At 40.5% G+C, this 27,357-nt stretch overlaps 1 protein-coding gene across 5 annotated transcripts; it reads right to left on the reverse strand.

Annotated features, from left to right (window-relative positions):
• Window positions 1-2,607: 2,607 nt before the first annotated feature.
• Window positions 2,608-27,133, reverse strand: usp19 (ubiquitin specific peptidase 19). 5 transcript variants are annotated; one of them, XM_069659557.1, is made up of 26 exons: window positions 26,872-27,133; window positions 25,343-25,724; window positions 21,061-21,189; window positions 19,398-19,534; window positions 18,734-19,303; window positions 16,787-17,165; window positions 16,441-16,597; window positions 16,264-16,335; window positions 16,019-16,134; window positions 14,493-14,725; window positions 14,069-14,261; window positions 13,696-13,829; window positions 13,316-13,474; window positions 12,979-13,089; window positions 12,477-12,587; window positions 12,214-12,315; window positions 11,934-12,074; window positions 11,721-11,839; window positions 11,438-11,581; window positions 10,953-11,341; window positions 10,746-10,856; window positions 10,273-10,489; window positions 9,677-9,829; window positions 9,425-9,591; window positions 7,936-8,111; window positions 2,608-4,018 (listed from the first exon to the last, which is right to left on the reverse strand). In XM_069659557.1, exons 2-26 carry the CDS (start codon window positions 25,557-25,559, stop codon window positions 3,878-3,880), a joined length of 4,578 nt encoding a protein of 1,525 aa, XP_069515658.1. In that variant the 5' UTR covers window positions 25,560-25,724; window positions 26,872-27,133; the 3' UTR covers window positions 2,608-3,877. The 5 variants fall into 5 exon arrangements, with proteins under 5 accessions (XP_069515658.1, XP_069515657.1, XP_069515656.1 ...); XM_069659556.1 differs by having other exon boundaries at window positions 14,493-14,731; window positions 16,438-16,597; XM_069659555.1 differs by lacking the exon at window positions 2,608-4,018 and adding an exon at window positions 6,095-6,748.
• Window positions 27,134-27,357: the final 224 nt, after the last annotated feature.

A 27,357-nucleotide genomic window follows, 5' to 3' on the forward strand; every position in this document is an offset into this window, starting at 1 on the left:
GAAACACACACACAAAACTTCACAGAGTGGAGAATGCTGGTGTAGCATCCCAGTGGGAATCTTTTCTGTGGAAATTGTAAACAAAGGCACTTCTGATGTATGTGCTTTAAACCAAAACTGTCTGCAAACACAACGGCAGGCATCCCTGTCAATGTGGCTGCTGTGGAATGATTTTGCCATTGTACTGGCAGAAGACAGTGGTAGCCTAAGGACAGTCTGAAGGGATAGTTATTCACTGCTATAACAAACACAATTTAACTCAGTTAAAGTATTTACCATTTTATGTTGTTGGTCTCAATTCGGACATATAAGTCTTTATTAAATATTCATTTCAGTTCTGAATTTTTTCTTTTAAGGTATTATTAAATTGTTGTATTTTATCAGATAAAGGATAAGGATATGAGGAGTTTTTCGCTGTTTATGAAACAGACTGAAATTTATCTATAAAAGCAAACCAGACCATCAGCGACAAGATTAATTATTTCTATTTTTAATGCCTGAAACTGCTGGCAGGTGGTAGGTATCAGATGAAGCAATTAATTGCACACCACCTTTGTTTACGTTTTTCAGGGCAAACATTTAAAGTGAGTGATGCATATAACTGTGAAAGAAAGCAGGATGAGACTTAGGGTTGAAACCACCACTTAAATATGTACAGGACAAAAGAGGGAGAGGCATTGTTCACAGGTGTGGCCAAAATCAACATAAGCCAAAAGTTCTTCACATGAGCTTAAATGTTCCACAACCATTCCAAATGATAAAAAAATGTTTAATTGAATGTTAAACCAGCTCTCCAGTCTGTATTTTATTTCAAATATATAATAACCCTATTATGCCACTGTAAAAACATACGCAAAAATGCAAAATCCATTTAATTTCTGTAGCATCATATATTTTAGAGCATAAGTTGACAGCTTCATTATCAATGTCTAGAAGAGGTAATAAGAAGGGGGGGCTTTTATTCACACGTTTTAAATGGAATTCAGGCTGTAATTTCAAAACCACAGTAACAATAGCACGATCACATGACTCAGTAAGCACACATTCCTACTGTTCTTGTGTGATACCGAAGAGTACTGTCAAATGTCTTTCTAGTTTACCTTGTTTGCTCATCTTCCCCCAGGTAACAGTTGAGAGGAAATAGTCCAGAGCAGCTACAGTCCTCTGACCCGTCACGGCATCAGACACCAGAACGGTGTTGTTGAGGTCGATATGTAGGACTAACTTTTTCCTCCGGTCATGATTTGAACACAGCCCCCGGGGAACCGTCACCGCGGGGTCGCCTGTTTCACACAGAAGCTCCGGGACGTTTCTGCCGTTTGGCCCGTCAGGTTCTTCAGTTTCGCGGCTGTTATTTTCACCAAACTCCGCCATTAATGTGATATAATTGACGCCAGGTAATGGTGTGAAAATATTTCAACTAAAACTTGCTAACCTACCGGCTCAACTGTCTGTCATGGTGATTTGAGTTACCGGTAGTTACTTCCTCGTTCTCCATGCCATCTTCTTCTTCTACGGGTCAATACTTGTAGACAACCAGATAGAGAAAAGCGCGCCATCTACCGGTGCTTTAAAACATTTTCAACACCCACACAGTAATAATATATCCACACAGGAGTAAGCGTAGTGGATAAATAACCTTTCCTACCAGCTAATTAACTTTTTTCTACAGATTTTATGAAATAAAAAGCAGTGATGGAAGAAGTACTCATATCATTCTGAATTTTATTTAGTAAGAAAGTCCTGCTTTCAAAATTGTATTGAGGTAAAAGTAGCTACACAAAATTCTATACACTATTTAAACTTGCTACCAACAATAAAATTCATTTTGAAGAATTCCCCATTTGAATTGTAATATTTGTTTCATTTCATTGGGTTGTAGTTCTGGATAGATTTATGTAGGCTACAAATCACTTGAATGTTGCAGCAAGTATCTAGGGCTAATTTTAATTAGTTTATATATAATTACTTGTTGCTTAATCTAAAATTACATCATATTATGATTTGTTGATACTAAACTTGATAGGAATTTGTAAAGTAAATGTTTACTTCGGAGTAATGGTAAACAAGTACAAAGTAACATTGAATGGAATTCTTTAGTACCTCAAAAATGTATATTTGTATAATGTTGTGCATGTTTGTGGCGAGAAGGGTCTGTTCCCTCTTTCTGGTCTTATTTGTTTAAATCTTATCATATGGAGTGGCTGTGGCTCAGTGGTAGAGTTGGTCGTCTTTCAGTCCAAAGGTTGGCGGTTTGATCCCTGGCTGCGGTAGTCCTCATGTCAAAGTGTCCTTGTGAAACACACTGAAACGCAAATTATTTTCAAAGGCATCGGTGCGTGACTGAGCATGCAGGATTGGAGATTGGCACTTTGGACAGTAGCCTTTGCTATCAGTGTATGAAAAGGTGAATGTGATATGTAATGTAAAATGCTTCAAGTGGTCTGAAGACTAGAAAAGCACTTTATAAGTGCACTTACCATTTTCCACTTAACATTTATTTGAATGATGAATACTTCACTTGATTAAGTGAAAATAAAGATTTATGTTGATGAATCAATATATTAGCTCATCTCTTCAGCACTCTTTCGGCATATTACCAAACACATTTCAAATGAATGACAACACAAAAAAGAAAAAACAACTGCCAACTGTGAATCTGGTACCATTGTGGCTCCTCTGGGCAAAATACTTCACTGTGGTTTTCACTCATAGGTCTGTATAATCCAGACACAATTGTCACTAAACTTTAAATATCTGGCAGGCATCTTTCGACATGTTTATAATAGTAGAATAGTTGTCTCATCTTACATATCTGTAAAAACAACACTAATGTTACCAGTTTCCCAAATTGTTTTTATTTATATTAACCATTTATATGTATCCACAGCAGTATTCTTAATGAGCCCCACTTTATATACGCAGTCCATAACAAAGAGAGGGAGGGGTGAGACTGGACAACTCACGTAAAACTGAAATAACTAAAATGTAGCCAGGGGTTACAGCCTGTATCAACATGCAGTCATGCACATTTCAGTTTATACTGAAGCCTTTTGACAAATTGCATCCACAGGATTAAATATCTAAACAAGTACAAAAAGAAAAAGAGAAAAAACAATAACAATGCACAACAGCGAAAAAACGAAATTCATAAAGCAACAAAAAACAGAAACAGCATGTGCCCTCTGTATAAAAAAAAGCAGCAGGTCAGCACCAGTCTCACATTCCTTATTCTTTTTACATCATTTGCTACAACTCCAATCCAGGTTACAGAGAAGCCTGCCACAAACAAATCAAACCAGGGAATACCTTGAGAAAACAAAACACAAAAAAAGGGGAAAAAATGTACTCACATTTTAACAATCTTAACTCAAACTTCCATATTTAGTCTAATAATCATCCATCGCTTTTACCTGGGTTTAACGTGTCTGGTTAAAGTTAACAGATTTTATCTTGCAACCAGACTGCAAAGGAAGTGGACGCCTGGAACGCACTCCACTGAACTACGCTTCTTAGTATCAACTCTTGTAGCGGGCACTACAATGAACCGCTAACAGGAGCTCTGGGATTATTGACAAGTGTTAGCCTCTGTGTGTGACTATATGCACTGAATGGGTATTACATATACAGCTTGTTAAGGGTTCATCGATGGGTAAGTACATTGTGAGTATATCAATGATGTGAGGGTCTAGTTAGTACACATCTATATGTGCATCTGAAGGTCTTTCGAATCCTTAAAGACCACATCCACGTCTTCTAGCATTGCAGCGTTTAATGACACCAGATCTATAAGAGCACTGATGTGTCTCCAGCTGAAGAGCGGCTTCCACTCAGGACCGGGATCAGCTCCGATATGCCTTTAGTCGCATCACCATGACTAGTCCACCTCCTCCATGTTGCTGTAGGATGGCGCTGCACACTCTCCAGAGTGGGCGAAGAGGTCAGAAGGAACCTCTGGCGTCAGCGTAGGCGGTCCTTCGGGATCCAGGTCTGGCCCAAATAGAGACTGGCTAGAGGCCTGTAAAATAAACCAGGGGTAACGGTAAATCGTGCTTGTTTAGTATTCTGGAAGATTTCAGATGTCTGGAGAAAATGGTGATGATGTAACATGGCTTAATAAATTATACATGCAGAATATAAAGAGGTGGATATTTTATTTCCAAAAGGAGTACATAGCTTTATATATAAGAAAGCAGCATTTAGACGGAGGTATCTACACACATTATTGCGGACATTAAAATAGGTTAAGATTTTCTTTTAAATACAGTACTTGACATTTTTCAGTCATTAGCAAACTCAAGTCTCAATTACTTTTTCCAATTAACATTTTACAGCAGACTACACACACATAAATAATTACACCCTTCAGTCAGGCCCATTAAAATCCAGTCAACGCAACAAAAACTCAAAAGCATGTAGACATTAATAAACAGCAAAGCTTGTGCTGAAAAAACCCTTAAAGTTTAAATTCAACTGTTTATGTTGTGTACTGGGAGATTTACCTCAACACTTCAAAGTAGTGTGTGTCGAGCTTTGCATATATTTGAGTCAAGTATACACAGTCTGACAGTGCTCTGAGCTATCCCGGGCATTTAAGGCAATCATGGGACGCTGTACACTGCCTCGATACTAGAAGAGCACTGATGTTTCCCTGAGACCCACGAACACTTACAATCACTGCAGCAGCAGAGTAAAGACCTGATATGGACAGTTTGGAGTACCAGAAGACTTTAAAAGGGGTTGCAACCCTTTATATTTAAGCTGCTGACTGTTCACCATGCAAGAAAATCATCCTGAAGTCATCGAGAATTTTTGTTGAACATCTCATGAAGACTTTCTATGTTGCAGCAGGAACTGTACTCAGTTTAATGTGCAGTTCATATTTAGAGCTCCAAAACTGTCCGTAATCAACAACTTTTTTTCAGCTTTCCATTTGAAAACATTAACATTGAAAACATTACATTCAGAGGTGGATGGGACTCCTGGTTTAACATGGCTGTGACAAGCCTGCTTCTTCAGCGAATCAAGCGACTAAAACAAACTTTTCCATTCAAACCAAAAGACAAACATAATGAAAAATAAAAAAAATATCCATTTACAGTCACCTACAATACATACTGCTATAAGAAGACATTAAAAAACATGTAGATGGCTGGACGCAATATACGTTTTAATGCCTATAAATCCATTTGCATTCTATTTAAGCTCATAAAAAGGCAACAGCGATTGGTCACAAATTATAGAGCGTTCTCTGCTTCATGATTCAGCATTTAAAATGAATCACTAATAATGTGCCTCTTCTCACACATACTCCATTTATATTGCATTCATACTGCATTGATTTGCATTTATTTTATTATTAGCGTAGTGCAATAAAAACAGAAGGCGGCCTTCAACAATGGCTTTATCTGACGCTCGTGAGTACGGTTCTTTTTGTCATATTTTTCTGCTGATACGCATTTTATACATTAATGTATATAAGTTCTCAGACAAAAGTATGTTAACTAAAAAGGGCCAAACTTTTAAAGAGCTTTACACATATCTCATGGCCCTATTTGTCCACCAACAATGCACCAGATCAAGAATGAATATAACCCCCAAAACAACATACCGGTAGCTCCAGGATTTCTGAATTGAACACTAAAAACTGTAAATGACTTGAAAAGCACAAATACACTGAAAGCAAGAGTCAATACAAGGCATAGAGGCAATGTAGTGAAAAATTAACACAACAAAATATGATACTGTTAACCTATCACCATTCTACGGAAGCCCTTAGCGGACATGCATCCATACATTTTATTTACTCAGTTTTCCGGTGATAACGAGTTATTTCCGGTCGTTTTCTCCAGATCTCTACTTATTTTTCTTTATCTCTGGATAACAAAGCTGGTTTTCTTGCAACAACGGAATAATTTTCTGGCGATCTGGAAAACAAACCAAGTGGCTGGTCAGTATGATTTAACAGACCAGGACATGCCATTCTGCCATTGCCCACACTAATGAGGTAAGTTAAGCCTGTTTCTGTTTGTTTTGTGCTTTTACAACTCAGGGGATACGAGTTATGATCATCTGACGTTATGTGCCGCGTTGTTATCTCGTGATAAAGAAGTCGAGATCTCGGGAAAATGACCAGAAATAACTCGTTATCACAGGAAATAAATAAAATATATGGATGCATGTCGCTAAAGGCTTCCGTACCATTCTGCAGTTTTAACTACAAGGTTTTCTTATGAGGTGAGGATGACAGTATTGCTGACATTTTAACCTCAGTGTCTTACTTTAAAGTGAGTATTTTAAAGGGTTTTGCCACGTAAAGTTATATATGCACTTAATTTCTTCAAGTATTAATACCTAAATTGCGTATTCCTAAGTTTCCTATCTAACCTCTCCTTCTTTAACCATACCCACATTTAGTTTTCTGAACTCCTCCAAATCAACATTTAGACAGACCAGCCATCTCTCAGGTCCAGTTAGATTTGTACAGGAGAGGATAGACCAGATTAACAAACAGAGCAAACATGGCTGCCAGGGTGCCCAGAACAAAATATCGCACACAGTCATCGTCGGGATAGTCTGACATCTTCCGCCTGCGGTGCCGTCGCACCGACCCTTCAGTTCTGTCTTCGTCTTCCTCATCTCTGTTCCTTGGCGTTTGTCCCCTTCGCAGCACAGAGCGGAATAGTCCGGGGGGGCTCTCGTCGAGCCCCTCCTCTTCTTCCTCCAGTTCCCGCCATATAAGAGAGGCCTGCGATTGGCGGAAACCGGTGTCAGCTTCTGGGAAAAGGCATGGTCTAACAAATACTACCATTACAATTAGGTGTTCTACCTCACAGCTTCAGATCAGCCGTGGTGATTTCAGAGATTTGTTTGTCATGAGTCGATTACATGCCTTCACTGTTGATTGTTTAGGGCTAACTTGGACATTTGAGAGGCTTTTTTTTTTTTTTAGGTATCACATGTTTAAACATGGAGGAAATTAATTGATCTAAAAGTAAACACTCAGTTGAGTAAATCAGAAGCACGAGAACTATTTCCTGACAAACCGCATCGCGAGGAATGTGTGTTTTTACCCGTCTTGTCTACACTTGGTACATATCAGAAAACAATTCCCATGGTTTAAGTTGATGATTGACTTGACCACATTAACTGTAAAACTGATAAAGTTCCCCAATTTTAAATTACAAAAGGTTTTGTCGTTTGATTTTACAGGAGAACCATTCATCCTGTTATTCCCTATGCAAATGCTGACAACCATTTTATAGCTCTCTCTTGTTACCAAGTTACAGAAGTGTATTCCACTGAAGCTACAAAAATGATTGATCAGAAAATGCAAATTTTGCCTGACAACTAGAATTGTTATTTTGAGATTAACTGACCATGTCGGTGATTGATCATTACATTATGAATCCACTGGTCTGGACTTAATAGGGTTTTCACTGCTGGAACTCGTGTCAAAACTAATTGAAATGACACATCATTACTCGGAGATACTGAACACACAGACTTCTTTCATAAGATCTGCCAAATACTGTTAACTTCAACAACAGACACAAAATAAGACTCACAATTCCGTTTGAAAAATTAGGACAGATTGCTCAACATAGCAGTCACGATATGATTCTGTATCATGAAGAATAAACACGTGTGAAATCCTCATTTTAATGGGATGTATATGCAAATAGATATTCTTATTTTGGCACAGTGATGAGGAACACATTAATTGCATGAACTAATTGTGCCGTCAAGATAATTTCCAAACATACTTCATCATCTAACACTCTCTATTAAACCTTGGACTATGTTGCTTTAATCAAGCCATTTAATTAGATTCTGATGAGCAGAAATGTGTGTAGAACAAGCTGTATGTAAAGTGGTAAATAATGAAAATTAAAATGAATATAAGGAAGTCTCTTATTATCGTGGGGCCCTCACCTGGCTGGCGGTCGCTCCTGCAGCAGTGGGGGATTCGGCTCCCATAGGCCTAAGGAAGCGAGGCGGCCTCTCCACGGGGGAGTTTCGGCGTCGGTAGAAGAGGACATAGGCGTAGCGCGTCACCACCTGACTCTCCTCCACCATTGTCACAGTGCTGTCATCAAACAGACGCCAGCCTGTGGGACAGCGAGGGTGGGTGGCAACAGAGCAGGAGAAAAGAACAATCAGATTCAACTGTATTAGCAATGAAGTAAGTCTAATTTGACTAACAATTCCAAAACACAATTAATTGAAAGATAAAAAAGACAGACCAAATAAAAAGGTCAACAAAGCTTAGTGAAGATGATTAAAGATAACAGATTGGTATATATAAAAATAGAATGTACATACATGAAGTGGGTTGTTATGTACAGTTTACTATTTACATACTGTATATAAATCCTGCTGGAATTTTAGTGTCTCATAGGATGATATTAAAGTGATAATCTCCAAGATTTTCATTTAAATAAATGGCCTTTGGCCCACTGATGAAAGCCTTTGCATTTGCAGTATATAGTATCATTACGGACTGGGTGTCATGTGCGACCTTCTGGAAAAAAATGACAAGCGGCGCCCAGTTAGTGACGCGTTTTCCATCACCCAGCAGTGATTGGTCTTCCAGAGAGGGTAGGCGGAGCTAAGGTTGCTTTTCCGGTCTCTGCAAGTGTTGCGAGTAAACAGTAATCTACTATGGCTGAACAAAGAAAGAAAAGATGGATGACTACAGATACAACTTCAAAAATAAGTGAAAATCCAAAGAAAAAGAAACAAATTTGATGCTCAGATGAAGGCAAACAGTCTAAAAAGGAAAGCGATCGTATTTTATACATGTCATATACACTATTCTTAAATTCATTGTTAAAAGGTAATTTGCTCGAAAGGACTTTTCACTGTTTATTATGGTGATGGCCTGTGAAAACAAACCGTTCTTGTGTAAAGCTGTTTGTGCCCTTGTGTCTTAAGTCTGTTCCTGACTCGGGCTCTAAGAAATCAGTTTGAATATTTCCCAGATTGTGTTGTATTTTCCCCACAGATCCCTTGTTTTCAGTTTAAACTCCGATTTGTGTGTTTAAAGTTTGAAGCACATTTTGTGACGAGTGTCTATTCATTTAAAATTAAATATAACCATGACAGTACACTTATTATAGTTTATAATGGATTTATACAATTTTATTTTTTCTTGAATTACAGCCACCAAGTTCTTAACAAACATGCGTCTTGCATAAACCAGTGTGGCTGAGAGAGTTTCGTGTGATAAACTTTAGAAAGTGTTTCCTCTCCATGTTTTTGATGCAAGTTTTTGATAAGGAATGAAACCGTTAAAAAAATGCATGGTTCAGGTTGTGGCCCATAGCCTTATCTATACTGAATGGAATAACAAACAGGAAGGATGTAACATTTATCAGAGCTACCAACAGATTTGAATTAACCTTGTTGACTGAACACTCACCAACATCACTGCGCTGGCTGTTCTTGTCACTTGGCAGGCGAGCGTAGGCCGTGTAGTGGCCTCCTATCATTCCTCCATAGTGGTTAATGACTGCATATAAGTCGTAGACAGGGGGCTGCTGCATTTCATCCTTTTGGCCAATACAGAACTTACTCAGATCCAGATTCCTAGAGGACAAGTAGAAGTTAGTAAAAATGAGCGTTGTGCAACAGAGGAAAATGTGGTGGAAATAAATCTTCCAACTGCATTTACCTGACGGGAAAGTCAACCATGTCGTTTATCTTATCCCTCCAAATGAAGCTCCTGAAGGAGAAGCGTTTTAGCTGGATGATCAAAACGTTTGGCAGACGCCACAGCAGCAGCTGTTTGGAGGCCTCTCGGTGCTGCTGGCACTTTGGACAATACCTGAAAAACAGACAGAGAATATTAACTATTGGGCTGGGTTTATATGCTATTGATGTGCAGGCCTTCTTCACAGAAGACTTTTTAGCATATCACAGAAGGAAAAGCGCAGGTGTTTGTTTATAGTAGCATTAATGATGGCTGTATTCCATTTAGCTGCTTCAATTTCACGGTCCTGGTTGTGTGCATGCTGACTGCCTATCATGGCTTTCTTAGACACCTGAATAGAACAGAACCATTGTTTAAGTGAATAGTAACACCTGTACTGTTCCTCCTGTTAGAAGTAAAAATGTCAGCTGTGAAAAAAGCCCATGGCCAATCCAACTGGAAAATATGAGTAAATTCTCTGGAGATTAAATATACTACTGAAAAATGTTGTTAATGCAACCCTGCACAGTGGGAAGTAAGAAAGAAACAGCAGAGACAAAGATAGAAACGATTCCTACCATGCCTCCTCTGGTGCCAGCACCTCTGGCTTTGTGAAGAGGTTGAGGCACTGCTCCAAGGTGAAGTGTCCTGCTCTGGCTGTTTCACTCAGAGAGCCAGGGTCCTCCTCGTACTCCAGCTCCTTGGAGCTCACCAGGACGTACTCCTTCAGACGCTCATTGTTTTTCCACACCAGCTCCAGGGTTGCATCTTCGGGGAGTGTTTCCAGCGCATCCTCTGCAGAGGGGTTAGTAGGGGTAGGAGGGGATGGAGAAAAACAATGCTAGTGTTATTTTATTTCTATAAGTAGCAGCACACAGTAAAAAAAGCTTATAGTCTATCGAGAGATGAGGAAAAACTCACTGCATCCCCACCCCATAACACTCTTAAAAATATCTACAGGATATAAGTAAATCAGCATCTCTTTGACAGAAATACTAAACATTGAAACAATTGGGTTTTTTTATTATTATTCAAAATCCATAAAACGTACCTTTCTCATCCAGCCTCTGTTCCTTGCTGTTAGAGTCCAGCAGAGCTATGTAAAACTGACTGCCATGACCTGATGCTGACTCACTTGGATGCTGATATCCTGTTACTGCAGCTGCAAGGACAGTGGTAAGAATGAGAAATATATAACATGTGAAAAGGGTAACAATAGCATTTAAGACCTTTGTTTATATGTTATAGTTGTTAATACCCTCTGGCCGCACTGCTTTCTCACAGGAAGTCTCTTTTTCAGCGTGAGGGTCCTGAGAGCAGCAGGAGGTGGAGGAGACTGGCTCAGAGAATCCTGAATCTGTAGTCCGCGTTGTGGAGAGTGAGGTCTGGGAGGAGGAGAGGGATTCTGACTCTGCAGAGTTGGGGGCTGAAGCTTGAGCACATTCTGCCTGGGATTCAGGCAGCAGAGAGGGGCTCTCCAACTCCTGATCAGCTGATCCTTCAGTACTGCTATCACCCATGGCCTCAGCTCCGGGCCCAGGCTCATCAGGAGAGCCAGCTGGCATCGGGGGAAGGTCCCGGCTCTGAGGGGTTTCGGGGGATGTCCTGCCTGACTGGAAAGGAGGCTGGAACACGTTGACGGAAAACCTGCACACAGAGAGAGACGTTACATTGTGAGCTCACTCAAGTGAGTGATACCAAAAGTTATTCTCAATTGACATTAAAAAAGGATAAACTGCATACCTGGAGTAACCCTCTAGTAACTGGGTAAGACGGGCATAAGAGAGCCGAGACTCCGGCACGCTGACCAGGAAGGGCAGGCCGACATTCTCGGTGTTGGGTCGGCACAGGGCCTTGTGATTGGGCCAGTGGGTCTTCTGACAAGCTCTGGGATGGGAGTTAAAATGTTCAGAGCAAAGTTAATGTATTTCATTTAGGGAGAAAATAACAGATGCCGCAGAGTACATTTGAATAAAATTTGTGTCTTTTGCTCGAGGCTGCAGCAGTATTCTCTAGCAGAACTCACTGATTGCAGTAGCCCACACGATAGCAGCGAGTGCAGCGCTTCAGCTTGTCTTCCTCAGATACTGGAGGCTTCAGGCAGGCAGCACACTTTGAGATGGGGATATTAGGTACCTGCAGTCTCTGTAGGGCAAGCAAATGGCAACACATGTATTAAACCCTGACAAATTAAAACTGCTCTAAAAATGTTAAAGGGAGTTTTTTTTCTCCTTATTACCTGCTGCACTCTGAGCAATACGACTCTCTCTTTGGCCATGTCTTTGGAAAGCACCTCAAAGCAGAACAACATGTCGGAGGAGGACACTGTGTCCAGGGAATGGGACGGCAGGAACATGCGGTGGAAGCGATTCTTCCCCACCTGAGAAGAAGAAGTGTGTTTTTAAGTAAGGAATCTCTAATTTTTCCGTATCCATGCCTTATAATTGCTAAGGATAATAAGGATAATTCCAATATTAACAAATATGAGAATGACATCTGGAATATTTCAAATCCCTAACCTCTGCTAGTCTGAGGTTCTCTGGTTTGACCCGGACACTCCTGGAGATAGATTCGAGGACTTCAGCAGTGCTGGAGTTCTCCTTGCTCACACTCACCAAGAACTGAAAACACAAATACATTACAGTACATTAGAAAGCAATTCACATTGAAATATATCTTTACAGTTCATCAGAAAATAAACACATTCCTGCATTACATTATTGATTGGCAGTGTGAGTAGTATGACTGTTTACGTGAAGACAGAAAAATTATTCGATCTTACCTTGATGGGTTTTTTATGAGGTTCCTTGGCAAAGTAGAAAACTGAGAGCACCTTTTGTTTCTGCGGCAAGGGCACAGGCAGGTAGAGGAAAGGGTCAAAGGTGATGGACACCTGAAAAAAGAGAGAGAAAAGCAAGAGGAGAAAACGAAGATGAAGTCATTAGTATCATTTAATCTGTGCAACCTGTAAATTATGCTCGACCTAATTTGGTTTTATATTAGATCAACACAGGATTATGTCAACGACAGTCTCCCTCTGCAAGATCTCTGGCATTCCCTGCCACCTTTAAGTTTTACACTACAAATACCATAATGTAACGTCACCATCCACAAACGTACGATGTGACAAAATGCACAATGGACAGCCTGAAGTCTTCTCCTTTCCATACAAATAGAACGATGGCTCGAACTATTATAGTTTTATTTTAAATCATATTTTAACAGCATCCTGCAGCAATGCAGCAAAAAACAAAAACATTTGGTGGAAAGTTATTGTGCATTACCTTGGAGCATGTGGGGCACACAAGCTTGGATTTAAACTGGCCTTGGAAGAGGTCCACTATAAAGGAGTCATTTCTCATCTTGTGTCTCTGCCATGCCTCCTCCGCCACCACCTACACCAACAGACAGAAGATCTCATGAGGCCAGAGCTCGAGTAGGCTTTAGGAGGAATGGTAGCTTTTATTTCACAACCCATATATTTTATTTCACAACCTGAGTATAAATTATTATACTTGTGTTTAAAAAGAAAAGAAAAATAATAACAGCAGTAATTCCCATGCATTTTCTGCCAGAGACTTCAAAATATCTATATATCTTACAGGTGAGAGAAACACCCACCTCATCCAGCCGTCCGTCAGAGTCCACCGTCTCTGTGTAAGGTTTATTCTGGATGCGGTTCAAGTCTTCGTGAAGCCCATCCAGCAGGAAAGCCATAAACTCCTGGGCGTCGTGCTGGGCGTAGCCTGTAAACTGACTGGCTTTACTGGCCACAATTGCCTACATGGATACAAATGAACAAACAGAGCAGAAGGGAGAGGAGAAATGAAAACATATTCTAATAATTGGAATCATATTGTCCTCTTTCTACATTCGGCATAAACAAGTTTTTCCGGAAGGAAGACTCAATTAAGTCAAAGAGAGAATGAAAACACTTCTAAACAATAAGAAGTATCTAGAACATCTTTCATGTGGATAATCTGTTTGTGCTGCCTGTATACCTTGAGTTTTGAGGGTTGGAAAGCATGATGTGTCCCTTTCCAAAGGGCCCTGAGCAGCACAGCAAAGCCGATAGCTAGCCTGCCTCCTGTTCCTAGCGGGTTATTGCAGTTGATTTCTGCCTCAAATGCTCGATCTGCAGGGGGACAGAGGACACAGGCGTGAGTTAATAGAACAAGACATCAACCAAAGAAGTAACTGGGATATTATTACATGTATATACACAAACGAGGACACTTGGAAAATCATCATAGTAGAATTTTAGTAAGAAGTAAGTTTAATTGGCTTAACCAACTTCTTATCTGAAAGGCATTTAAATATACCTGTATTAATGTGAATGTATTTTACTATGGCTCACACAACCATACTATTTACCATGAAAATAGTCCCTGAGTTCTCTGGTGTTGGACAGGGATTGGATGACACTGTTCATGAAGCAGGTGTTTCCGAGGTTGACCAATCCCGTGAAGCCGGGCAGGCACACCTTCTTCTCCTCCTCTTCTTCATGGCGCTCATTGCTTGCAAGAGGCGCATGAGTCATAGGCTGCACCATGCAGGTAGGTTTCGGCTGAGACAGGAAAGATGAACACACGGTTCAACAAATCAGATCAATTCAAAATCTTGTTTGGTTCAACAACTAAACAAACATCAACATTTATAGTTTCAAAATCTCTTCTGTTCTCATCTCTCTAATCTTAGAGTGATTATAGGTTGCTAATCTGATAATACCAAAACAATCAGTGCAAAAACAACATGAGTCATCTCTTAGGTTTAGATAAGCATGCATCTTTCTACTGACCGTGGTGACAGTGGGCTCTGGCTTGGTGATGGAAACATGCTCAGAGACAGAACGAGGAGCTACAGCATCCAGACCACCATCCTCCACTCTAGGTGAGGCCTTAGGGGCCTTGGGTTTCTCCTCCCCGACCCTTGGAGGCTCCTCCTTGGCTGGCAGGCTGTGCTGGCTGCTGCCGGGCTGGCTCTTTTCCAAGCAGGCAGGACTGGAGGGCACAGCCACCTTTGCACCACCCACTGCACCTTAAAAAGAGGACAATGGAGCTTGTGGTAAGAAGATGGCGAATAACTGTATAATTTATATCATCTAAGGACTTTTCATCGGGACATTTTTTCTAAAAACTATGTTTCCATTTTTGGGAATCTCCAGGGCAGCAAAAGGAAGACAAAATTAAAGTGCCAAAAACTGCAGTTCTTCCAGGGGCCACGTAAGGCCGACAGCAAAATGGCCAACTTTATAGCAGGAATAACCATGTATACAAAAAGGTTTTGGTCCATATAGCTTATTTTCCCATGAAAAAGTATACAGTCATGTTAAAGCTAGGGTTGGCCATTAATTGTAGAAGCATTTAGTGCCATATACATTTAACTTCTCCACACATCCTGACAGCAATTAATAAATCTAACTCTGTAAAAAGCAAAAAAATAGGGTATCCTTGCCCATGCACTAACTGCATACAAGCTGAGTCTTCTACAAGCTAAATATTGCAACACTGATCATTTTCAGAAGATGGTTGAACAAATGGGAGGAAGGCAGTCTCCACACTGTTGTTCTAAGGCCAAAGAGGCGCGTTTGTGTGCGCATGATGGCTGTCCCATGTTCCCTGCGTCTGTTTGGAGCATTGGCTGTGCACATCCTCAAAAATTAACGCCACACGTACGCGAGATGCAGTATGCAGATGAACAGTGGGGCAGTGTAGAGGCAGAGGGGATGTGACAAGGTCAACACAACAGAAGGGACAACAATGGCAAAAAGCCCTCAAGACAAGCTAATAGACAAAGTACGTAATAATCCACATCTGTATGATGTGTCATTACCACTGCAGAGAGACAAACATGCCTGTCAAAAGAGCTGGAGACGGATAAGTTCCATTTTAGAAGTCGACGTAGGAACCTGCAAAACTACATGGAAACAAGTCTGGGACTGTTACGTCTGTGCAGTTCTGTCCACCGAACTCATAAGAGCTGCCACTTTTTCTGCCGTGATCTCAGATTTAGCATAATGGTAACCTCCTTGAGTGTTGCCTATCTGTTTTTTACTTTCTGCACATACAGTAGTTGCATACGGCCTGAGCTCTCTGGTGTGCCCTCTAGAGGTATCCTCCAGTAACACACGTAGTGCATAGACCAGTATGAGAACAAATACGTTTATGACGCAGCCAGTCGTGTACGCGAACACAAGGTAAAGCAGCAAGTACATCTCCGGCCTTAGTAGGAATATTGTCTTTTTATAAATCAGGGCATAAAACCTGAATATTTTCTGTATGTTAACATATGCATCATTAATTAAGTAGAAGCCCGGCAGCACACCTTGTGTGGCAGGGGCTTCCAGACCACCCCAGCGCTGGCTGTGCCTCTTCTTCAGGGTGATGTCCAGTCGGGACGGGGTGAAGGCGTAGCTGCACAGCTCAGGCTGGATAAGGTTCCTGAGGCACGGGAGAGATGATTGAGACAGAAATGTAAATATGCAATCTCTGTTCTTTTCAACTGACTCCCCATTTTAAGACTTTGAAGCTGATAACCACATTACAGGCATCAATGACTGCAACATTTACCTGAGTTTGACTTGCCACTTGAAGACTGTGTTTGGTCCACAGTCTGAATGAAGCCGCAGAAAGTTAACATCACTGTAAAAAGATGACAGAAAGATTGTTTACTGGTTGTTTGTGAAATACATGCTGAAACAGCATAACAATCTTTTTTTTTATTGGTAGAATATTAACATTCACTACCTCGTCTGGAAGATGAGGGTGAAGTCCTGTTCCCTGAAGATGACCCTGGCTGTGTCCCTACAGATCCCCTTCATGTAAACATTTACCACCATGAGGTCTGTGCCCTTCTCGTACGAATCGTTCTTCACTACCTGCAGGTTGACCATCGGCTCTGGGGCTGCAGGAAGTTATTACAGTTGTTAAAATCTAATAATGGCCGAATAAATCAGTGCTGTCAAACTGAAGAGCAAAAACAATTTACAAATATAAATCCATTGGGAAACAATTGCTTTGTATCAGCAATGACAATTTAAACACAAAATTATGTTAATATTCAACCTCTAAGCCTCTGAACCTCTTAACTAACCTTCCTGTTGCTTTAACTCCAGAGGAGGCTCCTCCTTCGACTGGTCCCGCTTCTCCTCTCCATCAAAACTGCCATGCCTCTGGGTTAAACTGGGTGACTCTCCTTGTTTGGCAGCCACGCCAACAGCTGGTACTGAACCTGCCTCCCTTTCTGGAAGCTGCTGGCGGATCAGAGTATCCTGCTCCGATTCCTGCTCAACAGGCTTTTTCTCTGGCTCAGAGTCAGTTTTATCTCCCAGCGTTTCAGGAGAGTCCACCTCTTTGTTGAAGCTGACAGGGTTGAGGCAGTCGCTGGTGCTGGCGGGAGCTGCTGGTTGGCTATCACTGCCATGTGCTGTTGCTCCGGACCTGTCAGAAGACTGGTTTTGCTTCTCTTCCACCTGAATTAGGAAGACACAAGACATTAAACAAATCTCCAGAGCAGAATTTTCACTTTGTAGTGCTTAAGAGGCACTGGAGGTTAAACTAATACCTGCACCTTTGGCAGGGTTTCTACACCCTTTCTTCTCTCATCACCGTAGTTATCAAGGAGAAGAGAGTAAAACTTTTCCATAGTATTCTATATCACACCATGTTAATGCATAGTATAATGTGCTTTTGAAGCTTCTGCACTGATGCTTTGACAGCTCACAGACTACACTACACAGACCAGACAGAGGCATAGTCTCCTTCATTCCCCAAGCTGTTGTTTGAAGAAAGAGATTTGAAGGTGCAGTAATAAGGAAGGGTGTTTGCTCGCTGTAATAATGAAGTCTCTTCCAAGGTCTAGGGAAACTCAAAGCGACCAAAGCCCACACAGCCCTGATGGTGTTATTGGCTGTAATCTTACTAAATCATACTGCTCAATGATTGAAGGAAACTGTGATTGCTTTTTAAAAAAAAAATACTTAGAAAAATATGTTTATACCAAGAATAATTTAAATCACTCATATCAGATAAAATAATGTTTTAGCTTATAAAGGTTTTCTAAAGGTTCAATGCAGTCAGTCTGAGAATCATCTACTTCTAAGTATGAAAAAATGTAGTCATTTATCAATATATATGACATCTATAGGGCCCTCTGATTTCCGGGATGTGGAATGTGATAATTCATTCAATCAATCTGTGTTTATATAGTCTCAAATCAAAACAAAGGTTATCTCATGATAAAGGTTACCCTCATTAAACATTTTTTCACAGACAGAAACCTCAAGCATAACTAGACTCATTGGCGACAGCCAGGATGAGCCAAGTCTTTGCCAGTTTTTGCCAAGTTTTTGCCAGTTTTTCAAAAAGTGGATGAACATTATAAAAAAGTGTTTGCCCTGTAATTAAAAACATTTTTCACAGCAAATAAGTGAGATTATTGGAAGAAAAAGGGGCTGCCATGTTTTGTTTGTTTGTGATTTATAATTTTAGAGAATAACATAATTTATTGTGTGGCTTGGTATTATAAGCTAGATAATATTCAGACCTCGAAGGTCTTAGTTCCGTTCTCTATGGCGATAAATGGTGTTGTGTGAGCACTTCCCAGATATCCAGACAGTGTTGCATGTTTGCCTTCATCTGAGCGTCAACTTTGTTTTTTTCTTTGGATTTTCACTTATTTTTGAAGTTTTATCTGAAGTCATTGATCTTTTCTTTGTTCTTTCAGCCATAGTAGATAGTTAGCTCCGCCTACCCTGTCTGGCAGACCAAACACTGCTGGGTGATGGAAAACGCGTCACTAACTGGGCACCGCTAGCCATTTTTTCTGTGAAAATTGCACCAGACACCCAGTCTGTAATACTGCAAATGCAAAGTCTTTCATCAGTGGGCCATATGCTCAATCACCATTGTGTTACCTCATTCAGCGATAGATAGTGACTTTAAAATTCTCTTTGAGAATCCACCAATAAGTCACAACAACGGTTAAAAAATAAGTGAACTATGTTCAGATAAGTAACCAAATATTTACAGTTTTCCTCACCTGAGTTTTGTTGGTATGGCTGACAGGAGCAGCGACAGTAGCTCCTGGTTTCTGTTCCTTTTCACCGTCTAGTCTCTGTGATTTGTTGTCTCCTTCTCTGCGTTGCGTTTGCGGGCTCCGACCAGCGGACAGGTGCGTGAGTGGAGCTTTACCATTGGCTTCTGTAGACTTGACAGATTGTATGTCTCTGTCTGCTGCTGAGGGATCCGCCTCCTTGGTGGTCTTTGGCAGCCGTGCAACAGTGCGCTTAGCACTGGGTTCCTGTGGCTGCTGCTCCTGCTCGCCTCTCGTGACAGTGACAGGCTTGCTGCTGGTGGCTGAGCAATCTCCAGCTCCACTTTTCACTCCTACAGAGTCCGTAGTGGCCTTGTCACCCACTGGTTTGTTTTTAAGGCAGCGCTTGACAGCTTTGCCACCACTGCGTCTTGACTCACTGTGAGCATGTGAGGAGGAAGGCTGCGAGGATGACAGTTTGGGTATCTCTGATGAATCCAAGGCAACAGACTTCATCTCCAGCTCCTTGTCGTTTTTGGTCTCTGTGCTTACTGCCTCTTTCTCCTTCTTGTTGGACTGAAACAGGGCATACAGAAACAGAACCATTTTATCACTAACAAAAGCCATTGCCATTCAAAACTAAAATCAAATACATTAAATAGTGACTCACTTTAAGCGAAGGCCAGATGTGAAAAGGAATCTTCTTCTGCATGATGACTAGCAGGAAACCTCCCTTCTCTTTGTATTGGACTCTGCTACATGAGGCCTCAATTTCCTCCTGCAACTGGCATCTCCACTCACGTCCATCTGGAAAACAATAACATTCAGATGTTATTAGGCGAAGAACTGGTCTCATTTTGAATGGTAAAAATGCAAAGAGACAAGAAATATGAGTCAGACAAAGACTTTAACATACACAGTATGCTTTAGTTAAAACAATCAAACTGTGGAGAGGAATTGCACAATTGTGTCTGTTATTCATTTGTTGTTCTTTTACCAAAGGATTTGTTCAGACCATAAGCAAAGCAGACAGACAAATGTAAGCCATAACAGATACATTGTAAAAGCAAACACCGTTGTGCCTGGGTTCATAACCTCAGTCCAAGTTGCAAACAGTTCAGTTAATTTGACTTTGTCATACAGGACTGCTGCTTCCAGCTACTTGAGGCTGACCAGTGCCCAGGTGGATTTTCTGTCAGCAAGGTAAGGTTCATTGTGGTAAAAGGATATCATGGATAGAAACTACCAGCGTTCTGTTTCAGCAGCTGACCGCCTTTCAATCCATCTCTGGTGAGTAGCAGACACACTGCATCTATCAAGCCACATGTCAGTTGTTATCTAATGAACTACAGTGTTAGAAATGCAGTGCAGAATAAACATCATTATCCAGATTTATGAAAAGCAAGAATTCATGCTTTGTCACGTACAGCAATTCTGCAAGAGGAAAACAAACAACCTAAAAAATGCTTGTTTTTAAAATTGTGTTTGGCTCAACCATTTCTGACAGAATGTCTTGTAGGTTCTCGCAACACAGGGCCATGCTAATATCTTGCTTGAGTATATTTTTGTACTCTGATGAATATGCAAATGATGCAAATATTTATGATTTGCATTGCCTGGTGCAAATCTGCATTTATGCATTGACTTCGTATGTAATCTAGGGCTGTCAACGAATATTCTAAATTCTACCAAATTGTAATAAAAAAGCTAAGGCTGCCTCGTATGTCCTCCCGTGCACTCTCTTGTTACAGACGTCACTTTATATGTTAAAAATAGGTCTGTCAATCGATTAAAATATTAAATCACGATTAATCGCATGGTTGTCCATAGTTAACTTTTGATTAATCGCAAATTAATTGCACAATTTTTAGCTGTTGTAAATTTTCCTTAATATAGATATTTTTTTTAAGTTTTTAAACCTCTTATCAACATGGGAATGGACAAATATTCTTCCTTTATGCAAATGTATGTTTATTATTAGTGCAACATTCCAAAACAATGACAAATACTCTCCAGAATATTCTACAGAATAACCTTAAAGGTACGGCATGCTCAAAAAATATGCTGAAAGCATAACATGGCAATCATCCCATATATCAATGATTTCTCTTGTGGACATATTGTGCAAAAATAGATATTGGCATAATTCTAACATTTGTGTTTTTTAGAAGGAATAATCGAACGTCATTTTTGGCAAATTTTGACAGCACTAATGTTATCACACTGTGCTAAACATCTGCTTTGCTTTTGGTCTGAACATACTTTAATACTGTCAATCCTATGTCTTTTATTTAACAGTTTCTTTACATGTTACATGCTGTATTATGACTTACCTGGGAAGCACACATGGCAGTGTGTATCAGTGAAGGTTGTGTTGATATCCTCTATCCTTTGCACCCCCTCCCCACAGCGCAGTCTGACAGTCACTTCATTGACGTTTTGCTTCCAGTCCACAAACACATCTGAAAACAAAGATAACAGACAGTTACATGTGTGTAAAACCAGAGAAGGAACTTGATTAAATTGTAGTTCCCGTTTCCACCATGACTACAATTCATTCTAAAGTAAGTCTGTAAGTCACAGGTCTGAGCCAAAATCGACATCGGGTTAGTTTTATTTTTTTCATGATCTAATAATAGAGAGAGCATTCGATCCCATCTGGCAAATATGGATGCAGGGAATGAAGAAGAAGCCCACACGGAACAACAGAAGAAAGTCAATTCGATTTTTAAGTTAGATCACTGGAGAACATACTGTAGACATAATACACTGAGAGAATATAGACACACATTGAAATGCACCTGCTCCTAAATTCACTTATGGCATACCAATGCACCCATATGCTCAAGTGGGTCAGGCCAGAGCGCTCAGGCACGGACTGAAGCACAAAGTACAGCGAATACAGCAGATGGGACATCTAAAATTATCTGTGCCGCACAAACTGTAAACCCAGTAAACAAATGACAGCAACATGCTTCCAAGCCAGACACATGCCTTTAACATAGAATCACCAGCATGACACACCGTGAAAAACAAACAGAAAACATTTACCATTTTTCATTGTGACCTCAACGTCGTAACAGGGGTTTAAAATAAAATATCATTCCAGGAGTGTAAAAGCTAAAATCCCTTCCAGCAAAGGAGTCATGTACACACTCATGCTTCAATTTAGCCTTAAACAACAACTAGAGAGAGAGCCTCAACTTTCCCACCGCAGCTACTGCACTCTCGTTCAACCCCTCGAACTCAAATCGCTCTAGAAAGGTCAGAAGCAACATCCAATCCCTTCCAGCTGGTGATTCCAGGTCAGCTACACCACAGTACTCTAAAGTACACACTCATGACTGGGTAAAAAGTCACACTGCCTCATCATTCATTATATCAACACATTATTTGCACAATGAAATGCTTTGATGCCAGAAAGTCCATTAGTTGCACAAGAAAATATTATACTTAAACAGTGCACTTAACATTTCTATCTGCACCTGGTCTGGATTATATTATAAGTATTACAACTGCATGTCAATAAAGGTACTTTAACTTTAAGTTGAGTAGTATTGTTTTATTTATATATGATTATTGCAAAATCCAACTAAGGACACAACAAGATAAGTTTACATAAATTGCTGATACAATCTTGAAGTTAAATCCAACACGTGAATAATCCTTAACACATTATATCCTTAGTCTCAAATGGTGGACTACTACACTGTGATATTGTTTCCTGTACAGCTTCCAACATTGTTTATAATATCTGTGGTGTGAGGACAGTCAGTCTGGAACTGTACCGACAGGAAAATGTCAGAGTGTAATGAACAGTCAAATATAAATATTACCTCATTTAGGAAAGCGCAACAATTACATATGAGCATTGAAACACTATCAGTGGCAACAGACAATATTCCATGATAATCATGTTGTAGGGCTGTCACCTTTCCAAAAAATCCAGTTTAAATTAATTCAACACGATATGGAATTTGTTCGAATTAGGGCTGGGCTATGGCCAAAATCCTATATAGGATTTTTCATATCTCGATAACGATATATGTATATCACGATCGTCATGTTTTCTGGTTATTTAACAAATAATTACTCTGTATGAAATAACCACCTGTTAAAGCCTATTTTAGGATAATCCTGTGTGAATTAAATACTTGACATAAAAAGTAAATAAAAAGTACTGAGTTTCCATTTTAGCTTGGTCTGAGCCTGAGTCCTTTTCTGCATGTTGTTTGTCCGCCATCTCCATGTTAATAAACAGCGCCTCCCTCTATGATTCGCTCCAGATTCAACTTTGTCAAACTGACGTAGCCAATAGCTGTCATATCTAAACACATCAATCTCGACACGGATAAATTTAGGTAGTTTACATTTGGAATAAGATACACACCAAGTGGGACATTTTATAGTTGAAAATAGCTTGTCAGTGCGCTCTAGTGGACAAAATATTTAATGGTGATGCCGATTGGTATAGCTGTAATTCCTACCACTACAAACTGTTTGCCCAACAATTTCTTACAGCTGACAGAAGCACAAATGACTGCCAAGTAAAACAACCACTGAGACACGTGCTGTCACCACACCTAATTGTAGTTCACATAAGGTGTACTGGCCGGACTGCAGGTATTGAAGAAGATGGTGTATAGACAGATGAGAGTTTGAGGGCCCTCTCATGGCCTTGACAGAACCAGGTCTCCCAGATAGGAGAGCACTTCAGCATGTGACAACATAAACACAGTGAAGTACTTGAAACATCAAAACAAGACCAACATTATCAAACATAAAGATCCACCCAGAAAGTGAAGCACCAGCAAAATAATGTGTATTTACTAATAATATGTAGCACAAATAGCAACTTCTTAAACACTTCTCATTGTGTATCAGTGTTTACTGCACAAGCAAGACGTAACCTTGTCTGTGATTCTGTCAAAAACGTGTGTTTTGCACGACAAAAGCTCCAGTCAGTTTAAAACAGTGATGAGAGTAAATGCATAGTATGGATGACAATCTCAAAATCAGCGAAGAACTGAATCTGTACATTTAGAGGTGGGGGGAGAAATCGTTACAGCATTATAATGTGAAATTTTGTGTGGCAATATTGTATCAATACAAAGATGCAGAAGTATTGATCTTTTGTTATACAATTATTACATTTATATTCAAAATATGAATTCAACTTTTTGGAACCACAATAATTAGAAATATATACATTTTTCACTCCATGTATTGAATTTTCTCTGGGTTGATAAGCAGAGGTCAGCGGGTAGTTCGGAAGTTGGTCATTACAGATATGAGACCTAATTTAATTTTAATTTTTCACTAATTTACATGTTATCTGCTGAAGCAGCTACATGACAGACAAATGAACAGGGTGAATTGTGAAGGTGAAAACAGTAGTCCATGCACATTTTCATCCAACTGAGTTGGAATATGTAGAATCTAATATAAGTTCAGTTTGTCAGACACATGCTTTCTGGCAGGTTTTCATGGCAGTTTTGGAAATGCGTTTTTTCCTTAACTTATACACAAATGTAATTTGACGATGCTTTGTTTACTATGCAAATACACGCGGCATATTACAGCAGTATATCTTCTTATTCAGCAAGAAGATTAGGTACACATGGTTGCTGTTGAACAACTAAATGGCATCCATGCCATCCATTACCAATTAACCTTACAAGCATGTTTCTGGACTGTGGGAGGGAGCCAGAGACCCCGGAGAGAACCCACGCACGCACGAGGAGAACATGCACGGTTTGAACCAGTGACCTTCTAGCTGTGAGGCAATAGCGCTAACCACTGCACCACCGTGCAGCCCTTGTTTACAAACTACAAATGTATATATATTTTTTTTTTAAAGGGGACACATGGAATTTGTCAACACAAACAAAAGTTCTGCATTCAGTGTTTCTCACCAAATCTCAATATGTGTTCTTGCTGTCTAATAAACATGTTCATTACATTTCCCTCCTCATAAACATTTGCAAAACTGCCTTTTAAAAAGCCTTGGATTATTACATCCCTGTTTGACACATGGCCTGTTTCTTGCCGTGTTACTGCCACCAAGTGGAATAACACCTGAAGGATGAGAAATGCCTTGGCAGCACAAGTAAGCATGTCAAACAAAACTGATCAACTTGTATAAACATTCCTCCAAAACAAGTAGTGTTCATCCTGTGGAGATTTTGACCACATGGACATGTGCAACAAAATACACTCTTCTGTCATCAGCTTCACAATCATCCTCTGTTGATTGTGCAAATAAGCCTAGCAATGCACCGACAAAAGCAAGGGAGGAGAAAATATTTGAAAAGGGCAAAAAATATAGAAATGCCAAGTGCTTTTTAGATTTTCAATGTACAAGAAAATACACCTCTGTGCTAACACAGGTATGTAACAATTGTCAAGCAGGTCTATAAACTCCAATGTAATGCAAATGATCATACATGTATGCCCTTGCATTTTTGCATTATATAAATTTAGACAGTGAAAAAAACCCAAACACTTTCAGTAAATATTTGTCTATAAAGTTGCTCCCTTTTACTGAATGAGTAAACAAAATGATGAATGAGCCTACATCCAAGTTAGTTGCACAACGCCTTGAGTCCTACTTACCTTTCTTGACCTCTGCAATAACCCCGTCTACTGCTGCAGCGGCTGCCCTCTTGGCCTCTCGGCTTTCCTGATTGGCCCGGTCCTTCTGCTTCTTCTTACTGGTACTGGAGTACAGGTCTGAGCTGTTGTCCCTACCACTGCCTCCTCGCTGCTGAGCCCCGCCACGACGGCCCGTTGTCTCGCTACCAGCTGCACCGCTACCACCGCTGCTGGCCATCTTCAGGCACTTGGCACTAATAGGCCGCCCGTCGCCGGAATCACTACCGCTGCTGGGGTCTGGATCTGAGGTGTGCCTCTTTCTGCCTGGCCCGGCTATCTTGGCGATGATACTGGTCTGAACTCTCCCAGAACTGAATCAGGAAGGGTAGTAAGGGATGGGGACCTGCGGAGGAGGGCATTCAAGAAAGACACTCAATAAGCAAGATGGGACACTAATAGTTATCTCAATCATTGTTTGGCATCGTTATGTGCTGTTAGCAAAGTCAAATACAGTGTAAAGTTGAATAACTCTGTTAATCATGACAGCCTTGTTTGTCCAATACAAATACACACACACTGTAACACAATCTCAGAGGGAGGGAGGGGGAGAGAGTGGTTTATTCCTACAAACCAATCAAGAGAAGGTTTCAAATACTGCTAAAGAGTCGTGAACATTAAGATAGTGTCTTACAAAAGAAAGCATATAGTTGCACATAGCACATTAGCCTTACTAGACCGACAATGAGCCTTGCATCGTTTCCTTAGCATACAAACAGCCAGTTGTTAGCTCTGACAGTCAAATGACACAACAGCTAAATCAGCCATTTTACTCGGCGTTCAGAACAGCATAATTACTAAAAACATGACTGGAGTTCATTGAACTAGCTAGCACGCTTAACAATGTACCTCCCTGTGCGCTGAGTTGTTAGCTTAGTAAGTTGTTAGCTTGGTGAGTTAGCCAGCCGACTGAGAGGTTCGTTTAGTTTATGGCACAGGTGTTTGGAGGTGTCAGGTGCCCGTCGCTTTGAGACATTTGCCTGTTAGTATCGCTTCACGAATAGTATATTCTCGAGATTGGTTCTAATCCATTATCTTTATCGGACCTACAATATTTAGTTAATATAACGACGTTACTTTAATGTACCTGATCAACATTGTGGAGAGCAGGACAAAGCAATTCTTCTGCGGCACATCGGGGTTGAAGTTATATATTGACCGTAACGTTATATAAATCAGCTATGTTTGCTTAACTGTCTATAAATAACCTACATTACTACTGCATAGTGTCAGGGGGCTTATATACTTCGTTTAAGATCACAACACTTGATCGGTCTTTCAGCAGAGCGCAGGACAGTTCGTACAATCAAACGCTCCCAGTCTTCGAGAAGCTAATGTCATTAGCCACATCAGGCTAAGGCTAGCTGACACGAAACGGTTGATATGGCGACCAATATTTTACACAACTAACACAACATGACAACTCGTGAAACATGACGCCAGCCTGTGAAAACCATGCAAAAGTATAATTGATATCAAAATTGGAGACTTACGGAGCTTCAATTGGGCGAGAATTGAATTCCGTTCCTGACACACAATGGCTCCTGCTTCTCCCGGCTGCTAAGCTCCTTCACGGCCGCGGGCCGCAGCGCTGCTGCCCACACTCGAAACCACCCGCAGTTCACGGCGTTTCTCGAATCTTCCTTTTATCCGGGACCCATTTCTGATAACTTTGAACAACTGATATTAAAGATTCAAACTAAATACATAAACTGAAACGCTGCTCAGTCTGCTCGTATCATTCGGCCTCTGCGGCGTGAGTCCTACTTTGTTTGGGACAAAATACACTGCTGCTGCCCGGCCAAACCTGAGAGCAGTGCGCATAGGCCACTTCCTGGCTGGTGCGTTCACGTGATCAGTAGCTCTTCCTTTTTTTTTTTTTTATTGATCAAGAATGCATAAACAACATTGCATTGGAATCGTTACAATACTAAAAAAAAAGGCACATGTGCGTATTCAAGACAATACGGAAAATACAA

Source organism: Semicossyphus pulcher, unplaced genomic scaffold (genome assembly GCF_022749685.1).
Source record: "Semicossyphus pulcher isolate SPU_LCO1_2020_fin unplaced genomic scaffold, fSemPul1.0.p SCAF_13, whole genome shotgun sequence".
NCBI classification, from domain to species: domain Eukaryota; kingdom Metazoa; phylum Chordata; class Actinopteri; order Labriformes; family Labridae; genus Semicossyphus; species Semicossyphus pulcher.

What these genes read in the sequence shown, in the direction of transcription:
- usp19 (XM_069659552.1), bottom strand. Translation starts at nt 25,559, where the DNA reads ATGGCCAGCAGCGGTGGTAGCGGTGCAGCTGGTAGCGAGACAACGGGC. An exon ending in CTGGCACCAGAGGAGGCATG is followed by an intron (nt 9,830 to 10,272) that starts GTAGGAATCGTT and finishes TCTGTTTTTCAG; the next exon opens with GTATTGTCCAAAGTGCCAGC. An exon ending in CAGGAGCGACCGCCAGCCAG is followed by an intron (nt 6,749 to 7,935) that starts GTGAGGGCCCCA and finishes CGCCAATCGCAG; the next exon opens with GCCTCTCTTATATGGCGGGA.